The sequence below is a fragment of the Chinchilla lanigera genome, unplaced genomic scaffold, assembly GCF_000276665.1.
Source record: "Chinchilla lanigera isolate Chin_1 unplaced genomic scaffold, ChiLan1.0 scaffold00041, whole genome shotgun sequence".
NCBI lineage: Eukaryota > Metazoa > Chordata > Mammalia > Rodentia > Chinchillidae > Chinchilla > Chinchilla lanigera.
The window spans coordinates 14974343-15000456 of record NW_004955442.1 but is presented as its reverse complement, the minus strand read 5'-3'; the positions used below and the strand labels follow the sequence as shown (position 1 = coordinate 15000456).

Sequence of the window (26114 nt, the reverse complement as noted above, 5' to 3'; positions counted from 1 at the left end):
TTAGAGCGGGAGCGCCGCCTGTTGTCATGTCTGCGGCGAGAAGGGCTGGGGGAGCCAGAGGAGCTGCTGGAACTGGAGCTGCGCGATGTACTGGAGCTTCCAGAGCGGCTGGATGCTGAAGAGGAACTGGAGCCACTGCTTGAGCCCGTGCTGGTGCTAGAGCCTGAACTGGAAGTTGAGCTGGACCGAGACCTAAGGGGAAGGTGGAGGTGATAAAGGCAGCAATGGGCAGGAGCTAATTTGTTCACAGCAGATACCCCAAAGAAAAGGATTGCTGTCTAGGTATCCTCAAGCCTCAATGCTTTCCCCAGTGAAGAGAACACTCCCCTTTTACCCCCAAGCACTGTACAGTGACAAGAAAGGGGGCAGGGAGAGGCTGAGGTTATTTATCCACATAGGAACATTTCCTACTGGGAGACAAAGGACTCTATCAAAAGAACCACCACCTCGGCTTGGGAAGGATATTACAGATGAACTCAGGATGATATTCTTTCTTTCTTTTTTTGTTTTTTGAGATAGTGTTGCGTTATATACTGAAGGCTGGCCTTGGAACTCCCAATCTTCTTGCCTTAAGTATGTGCCACCATGCCTGGTGAGGGCAAGATTTCAAGTACTGAAAAGTATGCTCTGGAGTAGGGCAATACAACTGCAATTCTGAATAAGGTACAGTTGAAAGATCATGTCCCAAAATGTCATTCTTTAGTCTCCATAGAAAAAAAAAAAAAGAACCGCCCAAATTATCTCTTGTATATAAAAGACCCCTATTAGTATTCCATAATGTAGGGTCTCCATTAACAACCTGAAAGTGTGATTGCTTTGTAACCAGTTAAGGAAAGATAGCCTTCTATGGAGGAATGTGGTTCTGCAGTGGCCTCCCTGCCCCACCTGGTGCTGCTGCTTCCACTGGAAGCACTGCGCCTCTTTCGGGTCTTATCTCTGCCACGGTCCTTCTCACTAGACTCCTTGGTGGCCCCTTTGTCTTTAGAGCGATCCTTGGACTTCTCGTCAGAGCGGTCCTTGCGTTTGGTAGGAGAAGGAGCCCTGGGTGGTGGGGAAGAGTAAGTATGAGATTGCATGCTCCTCTAACCAAACCCCAAAATAACAGCACAACCCAAAAAGGGGTCCAAAATGGCTAAAGATCCCATATGACTACAGAACAAAATTGTCTGTGGCTTAGGACACTCACTGTAGAATGCAAAAACATTTCCAATCTCCCCTTTTTGCAGGCCCCTATGAGTGAGTACCCCCAAAGAAGCACTAGAAAAATCTTACAGAAGGATTACCTAGTGCTGGACTTTTTATTATTTTCTTTGACTCCTAGCAAGCTCTTCTTTTTCACTCCTGATAAATCCATTCTCCCCTTCTGAGGTGTTCAAAGCAGCAATGCCGGCCTCACTTATCTGAAATCTCACTTCTAACTTGAGTTTGAGAACCGATCCCTAATCGATTGCAATTTACGCCAAAGAGCAGCCTAATAATAAGATAAAAGGTTTAAATAAAAAGTGAACGAGTTGGCAAGGCAACAAATCCATTTTGCAATTAAAAGTTGAACGCACAAGAAGGTAGCATGGGATCACAGTAAGAAACAAGTGTCCACAGAGCCAGAACACTGGGGTGGTGGTGGTAGTAAGGGGACACCATTTCCTTGTGGAGGATTCTCTACTCCCCATAGGAAGCACAGGCAGATAGTCACTTTAGCTTCTTCCCCCTCTTTTTCTTATTTATTTACAGAAAAAAGAATGCAAAATGTATTACATGCCTAACCAATAGAACTATTAGACTCCTCTGGTTATTTTTTTCTTAAGGAGACGGGGGCGGGGGTGGCTGCCACTGCTATTGTTTTACAAGTTATACAACACCAGATTTTACTCCTAGGTTTGAAGGTAAGTCCTCTATAGTCCTTTCATAATACTACAGCTTCATATTGGTATGCTGAGCAGAGAAACATCTAACCCAAGTGTGGATCCTCTAAAGGATCGGACCTCTTGTCTTATGATCATAATTTCTTTTTGTGATACACTGGATCATAACAGGACTGAGGCAAAATTTTCAAGGTGACCAGAAACAACACCAAAACATTTAACATCCAAACATAAATGTCCCATAGGAATATTAAAAAGAAGCAAAAAAGACTTAGGAAGTCCTCATTTCAAACACTGAACTTTTCTTAATGATTTACATTATCAGGTGGATCAGGGGAGGTATAGACAACTGTACAATTTACCTTGAAAATTCAAGAAAAAGTAAGAATAATGAGTAGTTAGATAATACAGTAAATATGGCAGAAATGTGACTTGTAGAATCTAGGTGATGGCCATGTGGGTACAACAATACAATTCTTTCAAACTACTATGTTCTTAAGGCTTTTTTTTTGTAGTACTGGGGATTGAACCCAGGGCACTCTACAAGAGCTAGATCGCTGGGGCTGATTTTATTTTAAAACAGGATCTCACTAAGTTGCTGAGGCAACAGTGAACTTGCCATTGCCCTCAACCTCCCAAAGTGCTGGGATTTCACCACTCCTGGCTTAAAAGGTCAATTCCTGACTCATTTTCAACTTGTAAGGTGGAGACAGCACACTACTGAGGTACTGTATTCATATATGCAGGGGCTGCTTCAAAATACTGAAAAAAAATGTTCTGATCCAAGAAAAAAGCCCTGTTTTGGAAAAGTCGAATGGAAGAGGACAGAGTAACACTTTTACTGCTCCTTTCCAGAAATGTATATTCTTTTCCCCCCAGGTGCTGGGGACTGTACCTAGGGCCTTTGCAATAGCTACATCCCTAGCAACTCCCCTCCCCTTTGAGAGGTCTCACTAAGGTGCCCAGGCTGGGCTCAGACTTGCAATCCCTTCCAGCCTCAGACTCCCATGGTGCTGGAATTACTGTTGTGTGCCATCACACTGGGACAGAATGGCTTTTTTGGTCTTTTTGAGACGGGATTTTGCTATGCAGTTCAGGCTGGCCTTGAACTAAAGTGATCCTCTTGCTTTAGCCTCCCCAGTGCTGGGATTATAGGGGGGCTGGGATTACAGGGGTGCTGGGATTACAGGCATCTGGGGTTACAGGCATGTGCCATCACGCCCACGAGAACTGCAAACTCTTTACAAACCATTTTGTTTGAAAATAGCATGCTACAGACACCAAGTAGGGAGCACCTTATAAGGTTAACATTCCTGGGCAATTAGTGAATATATAATCTGGTGGTTGAACCTGAAGTCAGCATGCCTGGATTTAATTTTGAGGCTTTGCTGTATAACCTTGGACAAGTCACTTGTGTTTTTTGACATTTCTCATCAGCAAGGTGATAACAATTATGGTTCCCACCTTATAGAGCTATCAAAGGCATTAACTACATTAATCTATAAATCTGATATGGCACCCAGTTAAAGCTCAATAAATGTTAGCTAATGTTAGAAGAAAGGGCCGCTTCCACAATGTCTGGAGTCACTTGCCTCCAGTTACACATTATTTCTGAATGCCTAACAGGGGTCCCCGAACACTGTCATCACAACAGCACTATCCAATAAAAATGAGAGCCATGACCACAACCTGTAATATCTTAGTATTCAGCTCACAAAAAAGGTGAAATTAATATACTTGACGTATGACATTCAATTTCTCTAATATACAACCAATATAAGAATTTACTGAGCTGGGCAGTGGTGACGCATCCCTGTAATCCCACCACTCAGGAGGCTGAGGCAGGAGGATCACTGTGAGTTCAAGGCCAGCCTGGCCTACATAATTCAGGGGCAGCTGAGCTATACATCCAGACCCTGACTAAAAAAAAAAAAAAAAAAAAAAAAAAAAACAAAGAGAAAAAATTTACTAATAAAATTTTACTTTTTCCTCATAGCAGGTTCTCTAAACCTGGTATGTATACTAAGGTTCCAGAATGAATACACTACATTTCAAATGCTTCACAGCCACTTCTACAGCACAGATCCAGAGTGAGGATTACATTCTTAGATTTCAGCTACAACCCCACCCCCCAACATCTGCCAGAAGGTACTTTGTGCACCACCACTATTCTTAAGCACTTAGAATTAAGATCCACAAATTAAGAGAACTCTTTGCTGGGTGCGGTCGAATGCTAGAAAGCAAAGGTTGAAATTCTCTGTTCACACAAGTTCAGATAACAGCTCAGGACCTTGGTTACCTCCCCCATCCTCCGGAAAGGTGCGCGTCCAACAGCCAGAGAAAGGAGAGAACAATTAGTTAAATCTTGAGCAGAGGGCGTTCCTGCACAAATCTTCCGAGTACCCTCCCCACGTAAAGAGTACATTTCAGACACAGTCCATGCGAAATAAATACGCAGGAAAAGCCTCCTCCACACCTCTCACCATTACCTTGGCCTTCCCGTACCCTCCCCTCCCGCGTTCAGTCACCATGCTCGGTCCACCCTAGGCCGGACCCCTAGGCCCAGCGCAGAGAAGGGCAAGTAGGGACGCTGGGTAAACTTCCGTGGAGTTCATGTTTAAATGAGACTCCCGAAGGAAGGGCTGGGCCTTCCAGGCGTCCTCACAAAGCAGCTTTGCACGCTCCCGCCCGGGCCCCATGCGCCGCTCTCGCCCCCGGTTCTTAATTGTTCACTCACTGCTCCTCAGGAAGGGCCTGGCGTGGCGGCCTGAGTCTCTGCTCGGCGTGGGACCCGGAGGGCGGAAGCCACGCTCCCGGCGGCCTCCAATTCCCACAGGCCTGACTCGGCCGCTCTCCCGTCCGCCGCGGCCCCCACCACTTCCGGGCCGCGGCCTCGACACCTCCCACTCAGCCCGCCCAGGGCCACAATCTTTCTCCTCGTGCTCAGCTCTGCGCCACGTCGCCAGGCGGCTGCCACACCACGGGACTGCCAAACTGGCGGGCTCCACGAAGTACCCCGCCGGAGTAGGCGGGCGGCCCCAGAAACTCGGATGCGGTCGGATTCCGCCCCCAACTTACATCTTCCCGCCGCCGCCACCTCCTCCCGCTCTCTCAGCCGCGAAGGCTGGCGCCGTTCTGTCGTCAGAGGAAGGTGCCCAGGTCCTGCGCACTGCGATGACGAAGGAATGCCTCAGCCAATGGGCGCAACCGTCGGGCTGTTAAAGGATCTCGGCTTTTTGTGAGGGGGTTGAGGGTGTTGAGGGTGTTGAGGGTGTTGAGGGTGCTTAGTGTGCTTAGTGTTTTTTCCGTGTGGGGTCTCTGCTTATCGCGGCTAGGTTTCGCGCATCCTTGGGCAGACGGATTGGTCCTTTGCTGGGGCCGGGAGGGACTCAGCGTAGACGGGTAGCGGAATGGTGAGAAGGGGGTTAACACGGAATGACCCGCCCTGCTCCTCAGTGTGCGCACTGGGCCCGCGACAGCGCGGGGCATCGCAGCTCCGCCTCCGGGGCCCCGGAACGGTAGAAGAGGATGGTCGGGCAGCTGTGTAGCTTTATGCGGCCCGCTGTGGGCCCCCGCAGAGCCGCCAGCAGTCCAAAGGGGCATGCCTTGGGTTTGCGCTGTAACTATCGTCTGGTGGTATATGGGTGACTTCGAAGATGCCTCTGCGCGGACATAACTCAATCGGTGGGTGTAGCAGACTGTGCGGCTATAAGGAGGAGCGGGCAAAAGGGAGTTTTCACCGAGGAGGTGACACTGCAGTTGGGACCCGCCTGGAAGAGCGTGCCAGGTAGAGGAGCCGCAGCCGCAGAGGCTTCTGGAAGGTCTGGGCGAGGGACACTGGGCCTTTTTGACAGTGACAGAGGAGGGTGCGGGTGTAGCCTGGCAAGGAGACGTGGTTATTTGAAGAAGGATCTGAGGTGCACTCAGCCCCTGTCATCTGAACAGGTTCCCAGCAGCAAGGAAAAGAAAAAGGGGTAAATTACATGTCACAGGGAAGGACGGGAAGAATCCAGCATGCAGTTTGGTGACCTGGGAGGGATGAAGATGGACGGATAAAGTGGTCTTCAGTGGGTTTTTCAGCCTGTGCCTTTTAGAGCCCATTACTCTGGCCCTGTCCCCGAGTTTTGTGGGGTTTTTTTTTTTGTTGTTGTTGTTGTTTTTTTTTTTTTGAGACCGGGTCACGCTGTGTAGTTCAGGCTGGCCTTGAGCTCACTTTATAGCCTAAGCTGGTCTCGAACTCCCAACGATCCTCCTGCCTCAGCCTCCCGAGTGCTGGGATTACAGGCGTGTGCCACTACCCCCGGCATTGTCCCCAAATGTTGAGTGAGATCCTAACCCTTTAGCTGAGAGGGACAGAGCAGCTGGGAGGAGAAACCTGCTTCCTGAGGCCACTCCACTGAGACACCAGCTCATCCCTGCGGGTAGGGTTGGCAGGCCCATTAATCTTTTCACTCACACACACAGACCTACACACTTGCACCTGGACTTAGATTTGCTGAGAGGGGCATTTAGAACGAGTTCAATTCCCTACATTATTGTCACATCTACCATGGACAGATATGAGGAATAAGTAGATCAGAAGGACAGTCCCTTGGGGCCTCCACCCTGTCTGTGCTTAGGGAAGGGGCCCTGGAGAATAACTGACAGGGATGAGGCCTTTGGTGGTCAAGCAGGCAGCATGTGTAATTCTCGAGCCAGTGGAACCTGTGATCTGGGAAGCTCCTGAGCAGACCTAGAACCTGTCCCCAGTGCAGCACTGACACTTTGAGGGGAAGAAGGCTGCCTGGTGACCCTATCGTGGCAAGAGAAGAGTAGGGACAGGACCAGCTGGGCTGACAGTCCCTCCCTGCTTTTTCTTTGTTTTTGTTTTTTTGAGACAGGGTCTTTTTGTTGTTGTTGTTGGTACCAGGAATCAAACTCAGGACCTTGAGCTTGCCAAGCAAGGTGCTGTGCCACTGAGCTACATCCCTGGCTCAAGAGACAGGGTCTTATTATGTAGTTCATGCTGACCTTGAACTCGCCTCAATCTTCCTGCCTCAGCTTCCCAAGTGCTGGGACTACAGGTGTGTGCCACCTCCTTGCTTTTCTGTTTGTTTGAGATAGGGTCTTACTATGTAGTTCAGGCTCGACTTGAATTTACTTTGTACCACAGAACTTTGCCTTTGAACTCAAGGCACCCCTCCTGCCTCAGCCTCCCCATTGCTGGGATTACAGGAATGTATGACCATGACTGGGTCCTCCTTGCTTTTTTGAAGTTCTGAAGTATTTTTAATTTGGCATACATATAAGCTTTAACACATTTTATATTAAATCTAAGGGCATGATGTATTGAGACACTTTGATTGAATTTGTTATTAAATACGGATTTTTTTTTTTTTTTCTGGTACTGGGAATCGAATGCATGACCTCACGCTTGCCAGGCAGGCTCTGTGCCGCTGAGCTAAATCCCCAGCCCCTAAATACGGATTTTTATAATCAAATGTGCTATCAGTTTTTGAGGTTTGAAAACCAAGCATCTAGATTTTGCCATTTTAGGCATCAGCAGAAACATGTTCGGAACAACTTGAGCATTGAAAGTCTGAACATTTCCCCTTCCTCTCACATCATGTTTCAGCCCTCGCACCAACCTGAAAGGGTTTTGAAGCCTGAGGGCCATGGTCCTGGGGTCTTCAGGGACCTAGAGCATCTCTGACCCACCTTGCTGGAGGAAGCATTAGTAGCTGGCCAGCACCCTGGAGTGCTGCACCACAGGCATCCTGTGGACCCAGGCCAGTGTCCTTCCTTCCTAGGGCTATTGGGGCTGTTGAGGGTCATCTATTAGGGATTTGGAGCTGCTTTAACTTTGAGAGTGCTTCCTATGGACCTGAGCAGTGGGTTTGGGAACTGTGGTCCTCTTCACTTTGAAGCCACATACCCATTTCTGGTATGTGGAAGTCAAGGGTGGTGATACTTGAGCTCTGCCCTTAGAGTGGACTCCAGGAAGATGCAGTAGGGACTGGTGAGAGCCGGATGCTGAGCTGATGAGCTGGAGGCAAGGTTGACTGGCTGGGCAGACCTGTGGTGGGGCAAGTGATGTGGAGCTTCTCCGACCCCAGAGACATTGGACACTAGCATCTCTGGGGTGTGGACCAGGCCCCAGGAGCAGGGCCTGGGCAGCCTCATGTGCTGAGGAGGAAGGCAGGGCCCCTCCTCCTTAGGCTTGAGTCCACAGCTTCAGTCCCCCACCTGCCAGCCCAGATCCCAAGCCATGAGGACCCATCAAGTGAGGAAGGGTCCCTTTTCAGACCCATGTCACCAGCTAAGGTGGAAATGATGATATGTATGGGGAGGAGACCCTTTCCTTCTGTGATGGAGACTGCTAGACTGCCCTGGTACCTGGGTTTCTTCTACCTGGTGTAGCCACATGTCTTTGTTCTGGGTGGCAGTGGAGCGCTGCACGAAGGATTCTGGTTAGCCAGGTGTGCTTTCCTTTTCCTTCCCTATTTCAGACTGAGAGATGACCCCAAGGAAGGAAGCCCCCACCTGGACGACAGAGCAGGCAGATGGAGCCTAGTCCCTAACACCCTGGAGGTGACAAAAAGCCCTACACTGCCTTGCCTGGACCTCATACATACTGTGAAATAAACTGCTGTAATCTGGGGTTTCTGATACATGCAGCAAGCCTGGCCTAGAGGTGGGTTCCCCTTTATCTGTGACTTAAGCTGCCTGGGATTGGCCGGGCCCTTCTGTTCCCCAGGGATGGGGGGCTAGCCCCTCCCTTTTAAGCCTGAAAAGGCAGTGGAGGAATCTTGGTCTTAGTCCTGTCTACCTTCCCTCATAGTACCCTTGCCAAATTCTGAGTGCAGTGATATTAGGTGCAGTTGAGCATAGCTGGACCAGGCAGGACTAAAGGACAAAAAATACATGTTGTTCCACAGGCCTTGTCCTCAGGCCCACAGGGAGCTGAGAAGCCATGTGGAGCAGCAGGGGCAAAATGACATTTTCAGGGTCTCACTGGAGCAGGAAGTGGAGCTGGAGCTGGACCCCCAAGGGAATGCTGTGTAGCCAGGTACAGCAGCAATCTAGAAATAGCATCTCTAGTCACCTGGGCCCCGGTAGTCTAGAGGAATAGGAACAGGAAGGGATGGGCAGGCCAGACTCTCCTGTCGCAGGAATCCATAGCTTCTCTTCTCCCTGGAGCTTAGAACTGCCACAGCTCAAAATAAGCCAGCAGAGCTGGGCTGTGGTGCCACACACCTGTAATCCCAGGAGGATTGCAATTTTGAGACTAGTCTGGGCAACTTAATGAGACCTTTTCCCAAAAGTAAGTAATTCAGTATAAAAGTCTCTGATTCAGTTCTCAGTACTGAGGGGAAGAAAGGCTAATGGGTGTGCTTCTGAGGCTTGGTCTTGGCTCTATTTCTGATGACTCAACTATAGCACTGAATATTTAGCTCTGAAGATGCTCTTGGGTAGGGGATACAGCTCAGTGGCACAAGCACCTGCCTGGCAAGTGCAAGGTCCCAAGTTTGATTCCCTGTACCAAAAAAAAAAAAACAAACAACAAACAAAAAACAACAACAACAAAAAAAAACCCACGAAGATACTCCTGGGGACTATGGGGAATGTTCCTGATGCTCTGGGGTCCCTTCTAACTAGGCTGCTCCTGTAGTTGTCCAGGCTTTGTGCCTGCATACAGCTTTGGACTCTTCCCACAGACACACAGATTCTTCTGGATGTTCCTCCTAACTGTGCATGCTCCTTCTGGTCCTCATGCAGTGGCCTGGCATGTCTGCATTGTCCCCTCCACAGCTGTGAGTCATCTTCCAAAAAGGATTCTGGTTTGACAGTCCTCCCTTAAGGCCCCTGCTGGTAGCTTCATCCCACACTCTGAAATGTGTCAGACTTTTCATTTCTTACTGAGGCAGGCTGGTTTCATCTGTGTGGGATTCCACAGGCTTTTTTGTTGGGTCAAAACACCTTTCCCAACATGTTTTTATGGTATCAAAGGAGAAAAATGACAGATCCCTAAATCTCTAACACATGGGCTTAAATCAAATTGAAGGACACCTGCACTAGGACTTTTGGGCATGATGGTAGCCAGACAGCCACATGCATTCAGTGGCCTGTTTCTCTTCCTATACATCCAAAAAACCCAACAAGGATATAGCACTAGGCCTGGACTGGACCTAGAGGCTTCAGGCTTTCTGACAAGTTGTGAGACCAGAATAGGTGCACTGATAGGTGGTGTCTCTTGGGCAGTGTTTAGGCTACAACTGTCGCTATGTTATTTTTTATAATACAGAACTAATTGATGACAATTTGAAGACTTAAAGGGAGCAAGAGTGCCACTGGAACCTCACTTTTATAAACTTTCAGACTGATAAAAACAAATTTGAGGAGCCAGGCATGGTGATACATTATATGTAATACCGGTACTGTGGAGGCTGAGGCAGGAGGATCACTTCAAGTTAGAGGCCAGCCTGGGCTACATAGTGAGTTCAAGGCCAGCCTTAACTACACAGAGACCCTGTCTCAAAAAAAAAAACAAAAAACTTTGTCTCAAAGACAAATTTGAAATTGTCCCCAGTGAGCCAAAATGATGAAAACACATTTTCTAAAATGTGTGAAAAAATTTTTTTTGAGACAGGACCTCACTACATACTTTAGGCTGGCTCTCAACTGACTATGTAGCTCAGGGTGGCCTCGAACTTGCAGCTATCCTCCTGCCTGGCTTCCTGAGTGCTGGAATTACAGACATGTGCCACCATGCCTGGCTAAATTATGAATTGTAAGGAAATGTAAAATGCAGAGATTCTAATCACAAAGTTTTAGAAAGCCATTAGACATCACAGTGTGCAAAGAAGGGGACTGATGCTCAAGGATCTTCTAGAAAATAGCTTTACATCCTTGGGTAATGCCAGAGCCAGAGGCTTCCTGTCTACTCAGCTCTGCAGCGTGCTACACCAACTAGCTGTCTTTTCTTGGTTGTAGACTAAGGATGTCAGCTAGGCACTGATCTGATCTTTTCACTTGTCTTTTGGGCCTATTCTTTACCTTATGGCAGTGAATTTTGTAAGTTTTCTCCCTATTGGGAAAAGCAAATTTCTGTTTACATTTATCTGAATCTTGGTATGAGAGACTTTTATTGGGATTGTGGAAAAGTGATCCACCCCACGGACCCCCGCTGCTCCCCAATACATGTGTGACTCACAGACTATGACTATGTTCCCTTAGCCTTTATTTTCTGGACAGTCACAATCTGTTTAGTGTATCAGCCCTGTAGTGGTCCCTGACTGTCCTGTGGCTGGTGATGTCTTGAAGGTGCAGAGGTGGAAATAGAGGACTGTGCCCCAAGTCTTGTCATCATTGCTCCCTGGGCCCACTACTTCTAGATGGTGCTTATGGGCAATGCCCAGCTTGGGGTCAGCTTGGCCTGGCACAGCACTCATCTCCATGGAGCACTGACTCCAAGGATGCCTCTGGGGCTGCACTGGAGCGAAGGTCTCAGCACCTAGTCACAGCTGACATCTTCCCTTCGTGGATAGTGATATGCACCTTTAATGTCCGTTCTTAGCAGCCTGATATATTTTAGTTCATCCCTGCTGGCTTCTATTTTCCTTCCCAGGGGAGCATAAAGTCATGTGTAAACATAGATAGGTCCCTGGGTCCTCTCTCTGTGTGAATACATAGAGAAATTCAAGCATACTGCCCCCAGGTCAGCTGCAGTCCTACCTGGGTCAGCTCTCCACCCACAGACCTGTGGCTGATCACACACACTGCTGGGCCAGCTCTGCAGCTGGGAAGAGGCATTCCAGAGTCTGCCTTTAGGGGTAGAAATCTGCATGCTAATTCCTGTGTGACAGCACAGACACACTTGGTCCATTCTGTGTACACCACCTTGATTTTTCATGTCCATCACAGAAAAAGTGATTAAAAATAAAAGTGTAAGAGAAACTCAGAGGAAGAAGAATCACAGCTGTGCACCATCTTGTTCCATTTCTGCCTGGTGCCTCAGAAGCAGCAGATGCTCCTCATCATCACTCCTTATCGCCCTTCCTCTGCAGTAGGGGGTTGCAGGTGTGCGAAGCTCAGGAAGACTTGCTCCAGTGAAATCTGGCTCACTGAGTAGTCATCCACTCCATACTTCTCCTTGGCTTTCTCCAGGATACCAAAAACCTTCAGAAGCAGAAGCCACTGGTAAGAGAACCCAGGGCCTATGCTCTTTGGCTGGGTAGGAAAGTCCTCTGGCTCCAAGGTCCTACCCTTCCTTGCCCAACTCCACCCCAGAGTCCCTGGGTGGTCAGTCCTACAAGGTCAGCTGAGTTTTCAGGGAGCTGACTGAAGAGCAGCAAGGTGGGGGGGCCTTTCTCCCGACTCTGTTTCCAGCTCAGAGTATGACATTGGGCAAACTGTCTCTTCTCTGAGCCACGTTTTTTTTTTTTTTTTGCACTAAATTCTTTCCAACTCAACAAAAGGTGACCCTAAAAGAGCCTGGGATTACTATAAAAGGGAAGACCCTGGAGGGGCCCTCTCTAATCCCTGCTAGCACCCAGCAGGGGCCAAGTCTGTGCTCACCTTTGCCCAGCTCAGGTTGTGGCCAGGCAGGTGATAGTGGACCATGCCTTGGTGTTCATCTTCCAGGACGCTACCTGCACAAAGAAGAGACCTGTGAGGGCCAGGCTGGAGGGATGTGGAGGCCTGATGCACAGGATCGAGAGCCTCATCGCAGGGGTCAGGGATGTGGGACTCGGGGTGAGGCACAGACTCTGCACAGCAGATGACAGAGGCCCGGGCAGAGCTCTAGGGCCCACCCTGGGGAAGGGCCAGCACACACCTGGGAAGGTCAGGTCCACAAATGCCTTGAATTTCTCCAGTGCATCCTGCTGCCCTTCACTCTGGACCTTGGCCTGCAGGGAGTATCCGCTGCCAAACTTGCTCTTGAGGTGCTGAGGGCTGCCCAGGCACTTGAACTGACCCTGTACCATGATGGCTAGCCGGGTGCACAAGGCCTCACATTCCTCCATGCTGAGGAGAAGAGTGGAGTCTAAGACAGGGCTGGAGGAAGCTCATGCCCACTCTCAGTGTGCAAGGGTTATGCCAACAGATGATTGTCAATGCCCAGATCAGCCTGTTCCTGATTCCCATGCTGAGTGTGGCCCATGTGCTGAGCCTGGGAAATTCCCTGGCAGGCTTTGCACCAGCTGCCGACAGGTCTTTTGTTGCCCCCCACCCCATTTGTCCCACAACCCCTGTTTAGGCTCTTCTACTGACCCAGAGAGATGCAAGTGCTACCTGTGGGAGGTGATGACAATGGCCTTGCCAGACTCTCGAGCCCGGGCCACAGTGTCCCATAGCAGGCGCCGGGCTACAGGGTCCATGCCGGTGGATGGCTCATCCAGGAAGATGACTGCAGGCTCACCAATGAGGGCAATGCCAGTGCTCAGCTTGCGCTTGTTCCCACCGCTGGGGGTAAAGGGGTACCAGGTGAGAGACAAGGTTGATGATCAGGTTCCAGCAGAGACCTATGCTTAGTGACTGCAGAGTACCCAGGTGAGAGGAAGGAGGTGAAGCCCATCACAAAGCCAGAGCCCCAGAAACAGATGTGGATCTATACCCTCACAGAGGTCAGGAACATCATCTGTCTGCACCCAGGGGGTCAACAGGGACCCAGCATCACTCTCTGGCTGTCTTTGCTTTAGGTGGCAGGAACCGTCACGGGCTTCTCATCTCATGATATCTGGGTCATGCTACCAAACTCCTGCCTGATCTGGAGCCATGGGTGGGAAGGCCTTGCCTGCTGACCTGTTTTGTCAGTCACTCCAGCTCTAGGGTAAGGAAGACCCTCACTCCACTCTAGAAAGGGCTGGGACTCATCTTTTCACTGAGGTGGGAGGTTGGGTGATACCGCACCTGTATGATCTGACTAGCTTGTTGGCGTGTGGCTCCAGGAGCAGGCCCCGCAGTGTGTTCTCTACACAGGCACCAATGAGGCGTTCGGGGATGCCCCTCAGACGTGCATACATGACCAGCATCTCCCGGCCCGTCATGTGGTCCAGCAGGGCGTCAAACTGTGGGCAGTAGCCCATCCTCTGCCGCACCTGGGTGAGGACACGCCACCGAGAGGGGTGGATTGGAGTGAGGTCCCATGACAGAGGACCACAGAGACCACCTGCCAGGGTGCCTGCTTCTGAGTCTTCCAGAGAGCCCATGCAGGCTGGACCATGAAGCTGGTGCCCAGGCCATGCCAGTTGCTCACAGTGGAAGCTTTCCCAGCAGTACTTCTGTGGGGTCACAGAAAGAACCTGGAAGGATCAGGGAGGTTCCTAGAGGGGCCCCAAAGAGGCCAACAGATGGTCTAGCCTGGGGCAGGTCCACAGCAAGCAGCCACATGGGCAGGTTGTCTCAAGAATGATTACACACAGTGATCACTATACAGAACTTTGTGGCTTATAGCTATCACTTGTTCATCAATCCCCCCCATGTTTAAATCACATCTAACATGCACTGGGGCCTTCTAGTAAGAGGTGCTTGTGGGTAGCACCTCTGTGGGAGGTGACACTGTTGGATGTCACAGCAGTTGGTCTCTGTGTGAGTGGTGGCTTCCACCAGTGGGGCTTTTGGGGGCTCCTATGTTGCTCGCTGCCCCATTCATTGGCTGGCAAGGGCAAGCCCCTTTCTCCCTCCTCTCCTTCCTGTCTTTCTGCCCTCAAAATCACTCTAATACAGGCCTTCAACTCATGATACCTTTCTGCCTCAGCCTCCTAAGTACTGGGATTAAAGACTTGTGCCACCATGCCTGTACCATCTGCTTTTTTTTTTTTTTTTTTGAGATAGTGTCTCACTATGAGGTTTTAGGCTGGCCTTGAACTCACTGGGTAGCCCAGGCTAGACTCCAACTTGCAGAGCTCCTCCCACCTCAGCTTCCTGAGTGCTAGGATAACAGATATGTGCCATCATGCCAGGCTAGAGGCTGCTTTTTAAATTTTATTTATTTTTTTGTGGTGCTAGATATTTAACCCAGGGACTCAGAGATGCTAGGCAGGTGCTCTACCATTGATCTATAGTCTTAGCCCTAGAATCTGCTTTTAATTCTTCCGGAAATTTCTTTGTCATTACCTCTTCAGTTCTTCTCCCCTATTCTCTCCTTTCCCTCTAGAACTTGATTAAATATACTTAGCACTTCCCACTCTCTCCCCCATGTCCAGGTTACACAGTACAGCTTTTTTTCTCTCCTATATATATTTCCAATTGTGTTTTTTGTTTTTTTTGTACTACAGATTGAACATAAGATTTCTGCACTGAGATATATCCTGTCCTTTTTAAAATTTTGAACAGCCAGGTGTGGTGGTGCATGCCTGTAATCCCAGCACTCAGGACGCTGAGCTGGGAGGATTGTTGTGAGTTTGAGACCAGCCTGGGCTACAAAGTGAGCTCAAGGCCAGCCTGAACTGCATAGCGAGACCCTGTCTCAAAAAAATTAAATTTTGAGACAGTTTCATTAAATTGCCCAGGCTGGGCTTGAATTTGCAATCTTCCTAACTCAGCCTTTTAGGCATTTACTACTACCACACCCAGCTTCTTTTTTTTTTTTTTTTTCAGTTTTTTCAGACAAGGTCTCACTATATAGTCCAGGCTGGTCTTGAACTTGCAGGGAATCTTTTGCTTCACCCTCCCAAGTGCTGGGATTATAGGCATGTGCCACCATACCCAGCTACTTCTTTCATTATTATTGTTGTTGCTATTGTTGCTGTTGTTGGTTTTTTGAGACAGGGTCTTGCTGTGTAGTTCAGGCTTGCCTTGAGTTTACTGTGCAGCCCAGGCTGATCCCAAACTTGTGGCAATCCTCCTGCCTCAGCCTCACGAGTGCTGGGATTACAGGCATGTGCCACCATGCCTGACCATTTATTTCTTTAAACATAGTGAATAATTACTTTATAATCTGGCCCTTACTGCAAATTTAGTCTGTGTGTTTGTTCCTCTTGTGGGGCCTTGACTATGTGGATTCTCATCCTGTCGATTCATTGTCTCTGTTTCTTTCTTACACACTTCCCATAAGCTTGGACACATTATTCAGGGGAGTTTTAAAACCCCAGAATGAAGCTTTTCCCCAGAGAGGGCCTACAAGCACTTTGGCTCCTGAGGTACCACAATCGAGAAGCTGTGTTGCTATTTCTGGAGAAAATTCTCTGGCTACTTCTTAGACACAGACTCTTCGCCTTGCCTTTCCTCCTGCTCTGACTGACACATGGAGATCTTCTGTGCTTTACCCAAGGGTCAGAGAACAGGTGGGCTAGCCCTAGTACAGCCTCACCTTGTGGGGTTCAGTCCAGTTCAGGAAAACTATCAGTGCGACCCGGCCCTTCTTTTCTGTCCTTTCACTCAACAAGCTTCCAAACCCGTGTCCACATTGGCTGGACACAGAGTAGCTCTGGGCTGGAAGTGGTTCCCTCAGTGCTGGCCATACCTCTTTGGCCCACATTTATCTTTTCCCTGTCTGCCCCCACATTTCTCTCTCCCCACCTACTTAGCTCTGACCCCTGCAGTCTTGTCCTGGTGTCCATAATCATGTGCTGTGCCCACTATGGACAGAAGCCTGTCCATCCCTATCTCTAGGGCACTGCCTTCTTTGCCCATCCCACTCCAGCAGAGCATCCCTGCAGTACCTACCTTTACAATGTCAGAGCTGATGCTGTGGCCCCCAACGAAGGCATCCCCTGAGGTGATGGTCTCCTCTCCAGTCAACATTTTGAATGTTGTGGTCTTTCCGGCTCCATTGAAACCCAGGAGACCAAAGCATTCCCCTTTCTGGACTGCGAGAGAGATCCTGTCTACGGCAATGAGGGGTGCCTGCTGTTCATACACCTGTGGGGTGCCCAGCAGGAAATACCAGGTGAGGAGGCTAAACCCTACCCTTAGTCCCTGCCAACTCCAGGCTCTCAGGACCCGCTGGGTGGCTGTGTGGCCCTGTGGAGGGCAGAACCTATGTCTGTTACCTTGGAGAGCTCCTTGATGATTAGAGGTGTGTCAAGCAGAGAGTCCAGGCTGGGAGTCAGGACGCGGCTCCTCTCTTGTGCCACGTCGAGGTCCTCAGGAACTACTGATGTTCGGCTGTGCAACTCTGCCTAATTGTTTGAAACAAACACACGTGAATCTCAGTGCTGTGGGAGGAAGGGCAGGGACTGTGGTGGAGGTGAGACATCTGACAGGAAGGACTAAGTCCTCTGAGCCATCTCAACTCAGTCCAGGCCCCATATAACCACTGAGGACCTTTACAAGAAAAGGTGGATGGCCATAGGCTATAATCAACATCTAGGAAACAAATTATTCAGTTACTGTAAGAACTGCCAAGATTCACAAGAGAATGACACATTTTGCTGAGGAATGTGAGGGAAAATTTTATGTTTCTGTGACGAGGGCTTACTGAGTTGCCCAGGCTGGGACAAGTGATCCTTCTGCTGCGGGCTTCTGAGTAGTTGGCACAGAAGACCTTAATATGGAGAGAACTCCTTTTTAGAGAAACGTTAACATCTTAGAGAACTCAATCGGCCCCAGATTAATCTGCATATCTAATGTGATCTCAGCAGATTCTGTTTACTAATGTGAGGGAGCAGATGGAGACATGATGTGCATATGAAAAATACAAATGTATGAAGCTGGGTGTGATGGTGTACACCTGCAATTCCAACACTCTGGGAGGATAAGGCAGCATGATCACAAACTCGGGTTTAGCCTGGGAAATTTAGCAACTTAGTAAGACCCTGTCTTAAAAAAAAAAAAAAGAGCTGGGGATGTAGTTCAATGCAAAGGCTCTGAGTTTAATCCCCAGTACAAGAGAAAGTATGCAATAATGTGTGGAGCACCCCTAGTGGCCCTGTTACCTCCCCTCTTAGAAGGGGACCTTGGCCTATAGGTCAACTCTGGCAATAGGAGCACAGGACTCAAGGTAGTCCTTGTAAGGGGTGAGGGATGTGGCCCCCTGGGCCGTAAGTGCTAACAGTGCACCGGGAGGCTGAGGCCATGTCTGACTGCATGACAGGGCTGCCCAGGGAGATGAGCTGCTAAGTACAGAGGAAGGAGGCCCCTCACATCCTACACACCAGCAGGGCAACTGGGAGTGTCTGGCCAGGGTCTCTGAGCTGCTCAGGAGCCACTCACCAGCATCCACCTCCTCCAGAAGGCACAGATGAAGGTCCTCAGTCTCCACAGCAGGTTGGTTTCGATGAGGAAGAGCAAGGTGAGGTAGACACACCCTGAGGTGGCCATGGAGGTCACGAATCTGCCGACTCCCGGAGTGCTCCAGGCATAGAAGTTCTCCTGGTACTCAATGTCTGTTCAGGGCAGAGAGCCAGACTGGGGCCTCCAGCCAAGTGCCCTCCTCCTTCCTGGGTCCCAGCCCAGGTTTCCCCACACCAAATGCCCAAGCCCCAAGGATGTGCCCTATCGCTCTCAATGCCATGTGGGAGCCTAGCTACTTTCCTTTTGTTATGTGAAGTGCCACTTGCACACCTGTGATGACGGATTGGTCAGATCCTCATCCACCACTCACACCTGCTACCTCGACTAGGGGTGGCTAAGATGTGATAGACATCGTGTCCCTTTGTGAGGCACACTAGAGGGGATAGGCCCATGATAAGCAGCAGTCTTATGAGTGATGCTCGGCAGCACAGTGGGCACTGGGGCTGGAGTGGGCGGGGGCCAGAGTTGACCTCAACATGTCTTGGAGACCACTGTATATACAGATAGAGCCCCACAGAGAGGCCTAAGTACTAACGCCCTATGGCTTTGTTTAGGGGTAGGGTCTTTGAAGACATAATTATTTAAGGCTCTTAAGGTGTAATTCTGGGTTTAGGGTAGGCCTGAATCCAATGACAAGTGTCCTATTCTTACAGAAAAATAGGATAGTCCCTGTCCCCAAGAAACAAACAAATAAATGAACAAACCAAAAAAGAGGTTGGACATGAAGCTTAGTGTGACGGTCCTGGGTTCAATTCTCAGTATGTGGGGGAAAAGGAAGGAAGGAAGGAAAGCAGAACGTGGGAAAAGGTGATACAAAGAAAAGATGAAGTGATGTCACCCAACTGAGGAACCCTTGGAGCTTGGGAAGCTGAGAGACGGGAAGACCCCTCCCCTGAACCTTCAGAGGGAACCTGGCCTTGGCCACACTCTTACCCTGGACCTTAGGAAAGGATACCTGTCTGTTCATTAAGCCATGGGCTGTGGTTCTCTGCTTCAGAGCCGCAGGACGACAGAGCAGAAGCACAGTGGCAGGCCTGGGATATGTGAGTAGCAGTGCAGACAACAGAGGTGGGCAGGCAGATGGGCACCAGGCCACAAAAAATAGGAGCCCCACTGTAGTTTGGGTGTGGCTTGAGTGTCCTCTGAGGGCTATGTACTAACACCAAACTCCCAATGTGAGGTGTGAAAGAAGGTAGAAACCTAACCCTTACGTATAGTGTTTAGAGCACCAGATGTAGGCTCTTGTCCTCAAGGGCCATGAGCCAAAAGAAGCTTCTTTGCTTATAATTTACCCTACCTGTGGTATTGTGTTACTGACAGCAGAAACACCCCTTGGCTGGGGAAGTTTGGAGCGAACTGGTGCCCTGGGGCAGAGCTCAGAGGAAGGGGCTGCTGAAGGTTGGGCACTCACTGTATTTCTTGCAGTTTTGGGTGGCAACCTTTGAAGAGGTACAGTACCGCCGTGTCTCGTAGTTCTCATAGAAGCTGCTGACTGCCATCCCTAGGCAGTGGTTGGGCAGCACCAGGAACACGTGATCCAGGGTTCTGGAAAGTTCTTCTAACTTCAAGGCTGCGGTGAGGAGGTGCAGACCAGTCAGTGCTGCAAGACGCACCACACCTGCCCGAAGATAGATCCAGGGCGAGGGGGGTCTTTGTGCGCCCACCTGGGATGCGCATGATAGTGACCATGAGGAAGGTGGCGATGCCAGACAGGACATTGAATATGGTCAGCCTGGTGTAGGCAGTGGACGCGCCCGAGAAGAAGAAACTCAGGAGGTACATGAGGGGGACAATGGCCCAGCCGTAGAGCATGAGCAGCAGCAGCATGTCAGCTGCATGGCCATCCTGCGTGAAGGCGCGTACATCAAAGGCCCGGAATACCACCTGTAGGAACACAGAGGTGGTAGCTTGGTGCACAGCCAGTGGGCAGGAGGATGGAGGGGGTTATATAAGCATTCAGTGATCCTTGGACCCTGACCCATCAGCTAGGCCAGGCCCCTCGGCCACATGGTGGCTTTTGGTTCTAGGACCCTCTCTGACCAGCAAGTTTTGCTTCTCTCCTTGGCTGATACTGCTGGAACCAGGACAGCCTGCTCACTACAGGCCCTGCCTACCCAACAGGGGTAGGAATAGGCTGTGGAAAGGGGACAAGGCAAGGAGAACCACTGGTTTTCTAGTCATCCTGGAATGGGGGTCTGTGAAGTTATAATGAGTTAAGGCTGTTAAAGTGTGATTTTGGATTCTGGAGTTGAAGGGACCAGCCTCTGCTGGATCCAGTTCTACACAGGGGTCCCCCAGGCAAGTCCTTGTGGTTTGTAGGTCAAAGTCCAGCACTGTCAGCACTTACCAGCAGCAGCAGAATGGGGATGAGGAAGGAGATGAGGTCCCATAGCAGAGCAGAGAGCCAAAAAGTAGCCACACGGATACCACTCACAAACTGGACATGCTTGGCCTGGACAGTCCTCTCGCTGACCGCCAGTATGGAGAATGTGCTAGCCAGGAAGGCCATGGCAAAGAGCAAATTGAGGGCAATGTCAAATCCCTTTCGGCTCCTGGGGAAGACAAAGCAGTGTGTCTGGGTGGCAGTAAAGATTGAGCTGTTGGGTCATTACTGTCCAAAGCATGCAGTGCAGTAGCCAGAACATTCAAGGGGGTTCAGGAGAACCAGAAAATGCCCATCCCTGAGGAAGGCTCCTCCTCTGGATGTCACGTTCTGGCCGAGGGCAGCATCCCCCTCCCAAGCTCCGTGTGTCCCCAAGCCACCTATCTGTACAAATTTAGGGTTAGTACTCCTTGTTGCTCTTTCTGTTGTCTGTCGCCTGGGAACTCCTGCCATGCTCTCTCTGCACTACCCAGTTCAGACTCCATGGTTGGGTGCCTGGATCACTACGGTAGCTAATTTCCCCTCCCAGTACATTCTGTGTTCTGCATCCAGTTGCTGGCAGCACCCTCCAGAAATAGGTTCTGACATTATTCTGTGGCTTAAAGACCTACTAATTGTTTTAACAAATAGTTCTGGGCCACAGAATATTATTTGACAGGAGGAGGAAGAGGCTGAGAAGAAGAGGGAGAGAAGAGGAGGTAGAAGAGTTGGAGAATAGAAAGAAATAAATGATGCTTGGACCTGAATGAATCTTGAGAATACCATGCCAACTGAAAGCAGCAAGACATAAAAGGTCATACTGTGTTTGATTCCATTTTTACAAAACATCCAGAATAGGCAACTCCAAAGACACAAAGGAGATTTGCACTTGCCAGGGCCTGGGAGCTGGGGAGAGATGGGTGGATGTTATGGGTACAGGTTTCTTTCAGGGTGATGAGATGTCCAATAAATGTACATAGAAGTGCGAGTGCCTACCTCTGTGATCACGCCAATAAGCAAAAGATGGCACAGTGTGTGTGTGTGTGTGTGTGGGCGGGTGACTGTGGATATGTGAATATTTCTCCTTCAACTTTTTTCCTGTACTGGGATTTGAACCCAAGGCCTTCACACTGAGCCACATCCCCACTCTACCTCCCTTTAAAAAAATTATTTTGAGACAAAGTCTTACTAAGTTGGTAAGTTGACTAGGCTGGGTTTGAATTAGCAATCTTTCTGCTTCAGCCTCCAAAAATGCTGAAATTATATGCGCATACCACCATATCCAACTGAAGGCTATTTCTTTAAACTGCTAGATAAGCATCCTCCTGCCTGCTTTACTGTCACCATAATAAGCCTTAACCCCTTAGCTTAAGTTTTGGATATAGTTTGGAGCCCTCCAGGGGGACTGTTTCTCAGTGCTGTCAGCACAGTCTTCCCTCCCTGTGCCCCTCAGCTGCTGACAACCCCGCTGGGAAAGGAGGAAGTCCCCGGGAAAGACCCCAGTGTGTGTGGGACAGGTCTCGTAGGCTGATTTTTGGTCACAGGAAAGGTGAATGTGGAAAGCTCTGGGGACAAGGTTTTCCTAAGAGCCAGCCGTGTCTGCTGGGCAGAAACTGCTTTGTCCATTTACAATGCCTCATTTCTAGCAGTGTCCCAGGTGGTAAGTCCTGGTGTGGGCTCCTGTTGGGCCGGGGGTGCCTCACATACTCGCTGAACTGGTCCTTGGCGGCCTGGAGGGCACTCCGGGGCTGGGGGTAGTTGGAGACCTCGATGGAGGCCTGGGGGCCACACAGCAGCTTGAACAGAAGGTTGTCCACGATGGCCAGGGCGGTGGCTGGGGAGTGATATGCCTGGTTGTTGAACAGGGCGGTGACCACAGTTCTCTCTGCTTCATCTCTGAAGGACATTGCCACCAGACAGCGCTCATTAAAGCCTCCGCCCTCCACTGAGGCCCTGAAAACCAGGAACTCTTCCAGGTCACCTGAGGAGTAAAGGCAGCATCAAGGGTGCAGGGCGGGGAAGCAGGGGTACCCACTGGTGTCCCAGTGCTATTCACAGGGATCTGACAGGGGCACAGCCAAGCAGGAACTGCAGGGGCTCCTGCCTGGCAAGATGCGGCCAGATGTGCCCCCATCCCACAGTGCCAGCATGCTCCCAGCTGCCTCTGTGTCATCATTTCTTAAGAAAGACATCGTTTTTGCCAACTTCTTCATCATTCATCTGCTAAGTGTCCACGCTGCTGGGCAGATGTGAGAAGAAAGAAAATAAGAAAACCTTCCAGCACATTCCGTTCATCCACAGCACAGCTGTTCTAAGCCTGGATGCTAGAGACAGTTTAGAGAGTGGTGGTGAACCTATGGCACGAATGCTGCTGCAGACTGTTATCACTGAGAGCTCTAAAAGGTTCGCCATTACTAGTTTAGGGTTTTAGGATGTTGGAAGAAAACACCATGTCACATGAAGGCACACTGTGACCAGGCAAAGATAAGGTCATACAAAGATCACTGAGCTTTTTGCATTTCAGCTACGAATGGTCCTGACAACCAGGGCAGTAATAAATGCCTCACCATGTCCCTTTATCAAGGTACCCTGTGTCTCTGGGACAGTTATTCTGACTTGCCAACATGATCTTACCCCAGGGGAATTTGGTGATATCTGAAGCATTTTTTTTTTCTTTCTTTCTTTCTTTCTTTTTTTTTTTTTTTTCAGTACTGGGGATTGAACTCAGGGCCTTCACATTGAGCTACATCCCCAGCCCCTTTTTAATTTTTGAAACAGGTTCTCACTAACTCACTAAGTTTCCCACGTGGGCTCAAACTTTCAATTCTCCTGTCTCAGCTTCCTAGAGTGCTGGGATCACAGGTGTGTGCCACCACACCTGGTATGGACGCATTTTTAGTTGTCATGGGGGACAATGCTAGGGATGCTGCTCACATCCTATGGGGCACAGGACACAAAGGACCATTCACCCCAGATGTTGCCATTGCCACAGTGGGGCGCTGAGGTCTGCCCACCCTATACCCCTGCAGGCCCCACTGCCCCTTACCTAGCACCTCACGGGGCTCCTGTCCCGCTGCCTGCAGCATGTCCCTCAGGTGCTCTGATAGCTGCTGATACAGCTGTGAGGTGCCAGGGGCTGAGAAGGGGACAATGGTTCTTCCATACTCGCTCAAGCTCAGCCTCAGGATGGGGTCATCGAAGACCTCTGAGGAGTAGTTGATGGCCAAGAGGGCCAGGGTGATGCAGGTCAGGGGGACCAGGACCTGCGCTGCTACCATCTTCCACTCCCGCCAGCTGTATGTGGCCTTCTTCAAGAACATGGCCCAGAACTGCTGGCAGTGGAGAGCAAGCTGTGGCAGAGAGGACACAGGTGACAGGTTTGGGCTTGGAGTCTGTCTAATTCCACCAGCCTGCAGCTGGTGTTGCCCTCACATGGTACTAGTAGGCCTCTGGCTGACATTCATACAGGCAGTCACAGCCAGAGTACATGTCCTGCAGGTCCCCACGTGGGCTCGGGGGCAGGGCAGACACACTGCAGCACATCTGAGGACCAAATGAAGTCCCTGTCTTCCTTTTACCCCTCACTGGAGACACCATCATGTCTGGCCCAGCTCATGCAGGAGCAGAAGACAAACCTCATCTGCTTCCCTGGACTACCTGCCCCGCTACCTGCCCCTGTTTCCACTCTCATCCCTTCTTGGCTCTCTCAGTGTCAGAGCCAAAGGTGAACTTTGGCCCAGGCTTTGGTTTCCTGCGTGTAAAATGGGAACATCCTCCCCGACCCCATGAGATTGCTGGAGAGCCAGCTCAGAGCACGGCAGAGGGCAGGCTCCTCAGCAGGGCACTGTTGGCACACTAAGCCAACATTTCATATCAGAGCGTCCCAGTTAGAACATGAGGACATGCAGTGGCTCCCCTGAAGTACTGCCGGTTTCCTTTCTCTCTGCCCACCCTCTGAGAATGAGCTGTAGTTTGCCCTCTATCTTCTACCTGCCCTTGTGGCCACTTCCCCATGTCTGCCCACATGTCTCCGACCTTCCCACTCCACTGCCAAGTGGCCCCAGCCGAGGCCTCCACTCACCCCAGTATTGAGCTGGACCATCGCATGTTCCTCCTCGATGAGGCTGCCGATGCCATCGGTGGGGTCCATCACTCCGCACAGGTTGCTGTCCACAGCCCAATCACTTGCCCGCCTCTCATGCTGGTACTGTAGGGCAGGGAGCTGGATGGCTTGGATGTCCATGCTGGTGTCTACCAATTTACCAACCCTGTACCAGAACACAGGCATAGTCATGATCCAGCTCCCTGCTAGCAGGGAGCAAAGTTATCTTCCTCCAAAAAAAAGATGCAGAAAGGGCTACCATCAGAGGCTCTGAAGCAAGACAATGTCATTATCCATTAGCTTGTTCACTCATTCATCAGTTTGATGAATTCATTCATTCATTCACTCATCAGAAATATTTCTGGAATATTATCAGTATGTATCCAGGCAAGGCCCAGGGGAAAGATACAACTAGCTGGGCTCTTCTCTGTAGGGAACTTGTTCTCACAGGGATGCTTCCCATAGTCACCATTTATAACCAGGGCCTTCAAGAGGGACAAGGGGCTCAGGGCTGGGGAGGGCTCATCACACAGCCGGTACTGGACTGAAGCAAGATGAAGGCTGGGATGCTCATTGCCAAAGTAATACTGGGAGTAGATAATTCTGTTCCAGGAAAGTCATTCCTGGAATAGCCATGACAGGGCCAGAGGCAGGTGGATGGAGGGCAGGTGCAAGGCGGGGTCACCTGTGGCAGGTGCCTGAGGTTAGGCTATGCTGGGACCACACTGGAGACGAAGTCCCCTGATCTCAGCTGTCAGGATGCTCGCATCCGTCCTTTTGTGGGTGCTGTCCCCACTGGGCCATGCTCATGCACTGAGGCTTTGATCAAGCTCCCAATGAGACCAGAAGGCTGTCAGAGGCAGTGCCCCACCTGGCCGTCTCTCTTCCCTGGGTCTTGCTTGGCTATGGTTTCCCTAACTTGTCACTGAGTGGCCAGATGAAAGGACAAATGGGTGATGGAATGAGTAAATGAATAAATGAATGAATGAGTGAACAAATATACCAATAAACAAATAAGAAGCTGATGGTCTTCTATTTTAGTACTTTTAACAGAAGGTCTGAAAATGAGAATGGACACTTGTCATGAATGGAATGACAAAAGGTTAGACATAGTTCTATATAATCCACAACTATGTACTGTATACATCTAAGAGGAATAAAAACACGTCCATACAAAATCTTGTATACAACACACCCACAGCAGCATGATTCATAATAGTCATATAGTCAAAAAACATGTTCCTCAACTGAAAAATGGGTAAACAAAACGTGGTCTGTCTACACAGTATTGTGTAGCCATAAAAAGGAATGCAGTTCTGACACGTGCCACAGTGTGGATGGATTCTGAAAACGTTATGGTAAGTGAAAGATCAGAAACAAAAATCAAATGTTGTGTGATTCCACTTCAGTGAAATGTCCAGAACAGGCAACTCCACAGAGACAGAAGGGAGATCTGTGGTTGCCAGGGCAGGAGGGAGAGAGATGAAGAGTGACTGGTAGTGGGTATGGATTTTTTGGGGAGAGGGATGATTAAAATTTTCATGTGTTTTTTGCTTTTGTTTTCATATAT

General features: G+C 49.8%; 2 protein-coding genes and 2 long non-coding RNA genes across 8 annotated transcripts in view; 2 read left to right on the top strand and 2 right to left on the bottom strand.

The window, feature by feature from the left end:
* Rnps1 (RNA binding protein S1, serine-rich domain) overlaps positions 1-5053 on the bottom strand; it is a 13955-nt gene extending 8902 nt beyond the window's left edge. Inside the window, exons 1-4 of one of the 3 annotated variants that reach the window (XM_005391430.2) lie at positions 4941-5026; positions 1284-1471; positions 886-1041; positions 1-192 (exon numbers count right to left, since the gene is read on the bottom strand). In XM_005391430.2, the coding sequence (XP_005391487.1) occupies positions 1-192; positions 886-1041; positions 1284-1354 (419 nt within the window). In that variant the 5' untranslated portion in view covers positions 1355-1471; positions 4941-5026. The other 2 variants (XM_005391431.2, XM_005391433.1) reach the window with 2 other exon arrangements.
* A 64-nt stretch (positions 5054-5117) lies between these two features.
* LOC106149300 lies at positions 5118-13631 on the top strand. 2 transcript variants are annotated; one of them, XR_001235373.1, is made up of 4 exons: positions 5118-5546; positions 8351-8535; positions 11909-12041; positions 13544-13631. It is a non-coding gene; the product is annotated as an uncharacterized LOC106149300 (long non-coding RNA). The 2 variants fall into 2 exon arrangements; XR_001235374.1 differs by lacking the exon at positions 8351-8535.
* Positions 10965-26114, bottom strand: part of Abca3 (ATP-binding cassette, sub-family A (ABC1), member 3) — a 55943-nt gene continuing 40793 nt past the window's right edge. For both annotated transcript variants that reach the window (XM_005391429.2, XM_005391428.2), the window contains exons 20-33: positions 24524-24710; positions 23489-23792; positions 22150-22423; positions 20428-20632; positions 19745-19964; positions 19492-19650; positions 18000-18172; positions 16838-16966; positions 16512-16706; positions 13755-13942; positions 13137-13307; positions 12679-12869; positions 12420-12493; positions 10965-12020 (exon numbers count right to left, since the gene is read on the bottom strand). In XM_005391429.2, the coding sequence (XP_005391486.1) occupies positions 11889-12020; positions 12420-12493; positions 12679-12869; positions 13137-13307; positions 13755-13942; positions 16512-16706; positions 16838-16966; positions 18000-18172; positions 19492-19650; positions 19745-19964; positions 20428-20632; positions 22150-22423; positions 23489-23792; positions 24524-24710 (2602 nt within the window). In that variant the 3' untranslated portion in view covers positions 10965-11888. The remainder of the gene's footprint in view (positions 12021-12419; positions 12494-12678; positions 12870-13136; positions 13308-13754; positions 13943-16511; positions 16707-16837; positions 16967-17999; positions 18173-19491; positions 19651-19744; positions 19965-20427; positions 20633-22149; positions 22424-23488; positions 23793-24523; positions 24711-26114) is intronic.
* On the top strand, positions 16646-23029 carry LOC102023532. Its single transcript, XR_262149.2, has 2 exons — positions 16646-16734; positions 22345-23029. It is a non-coding gene; the product is annotated as an uncharacterized LOC102023532 (long non-coding RNA).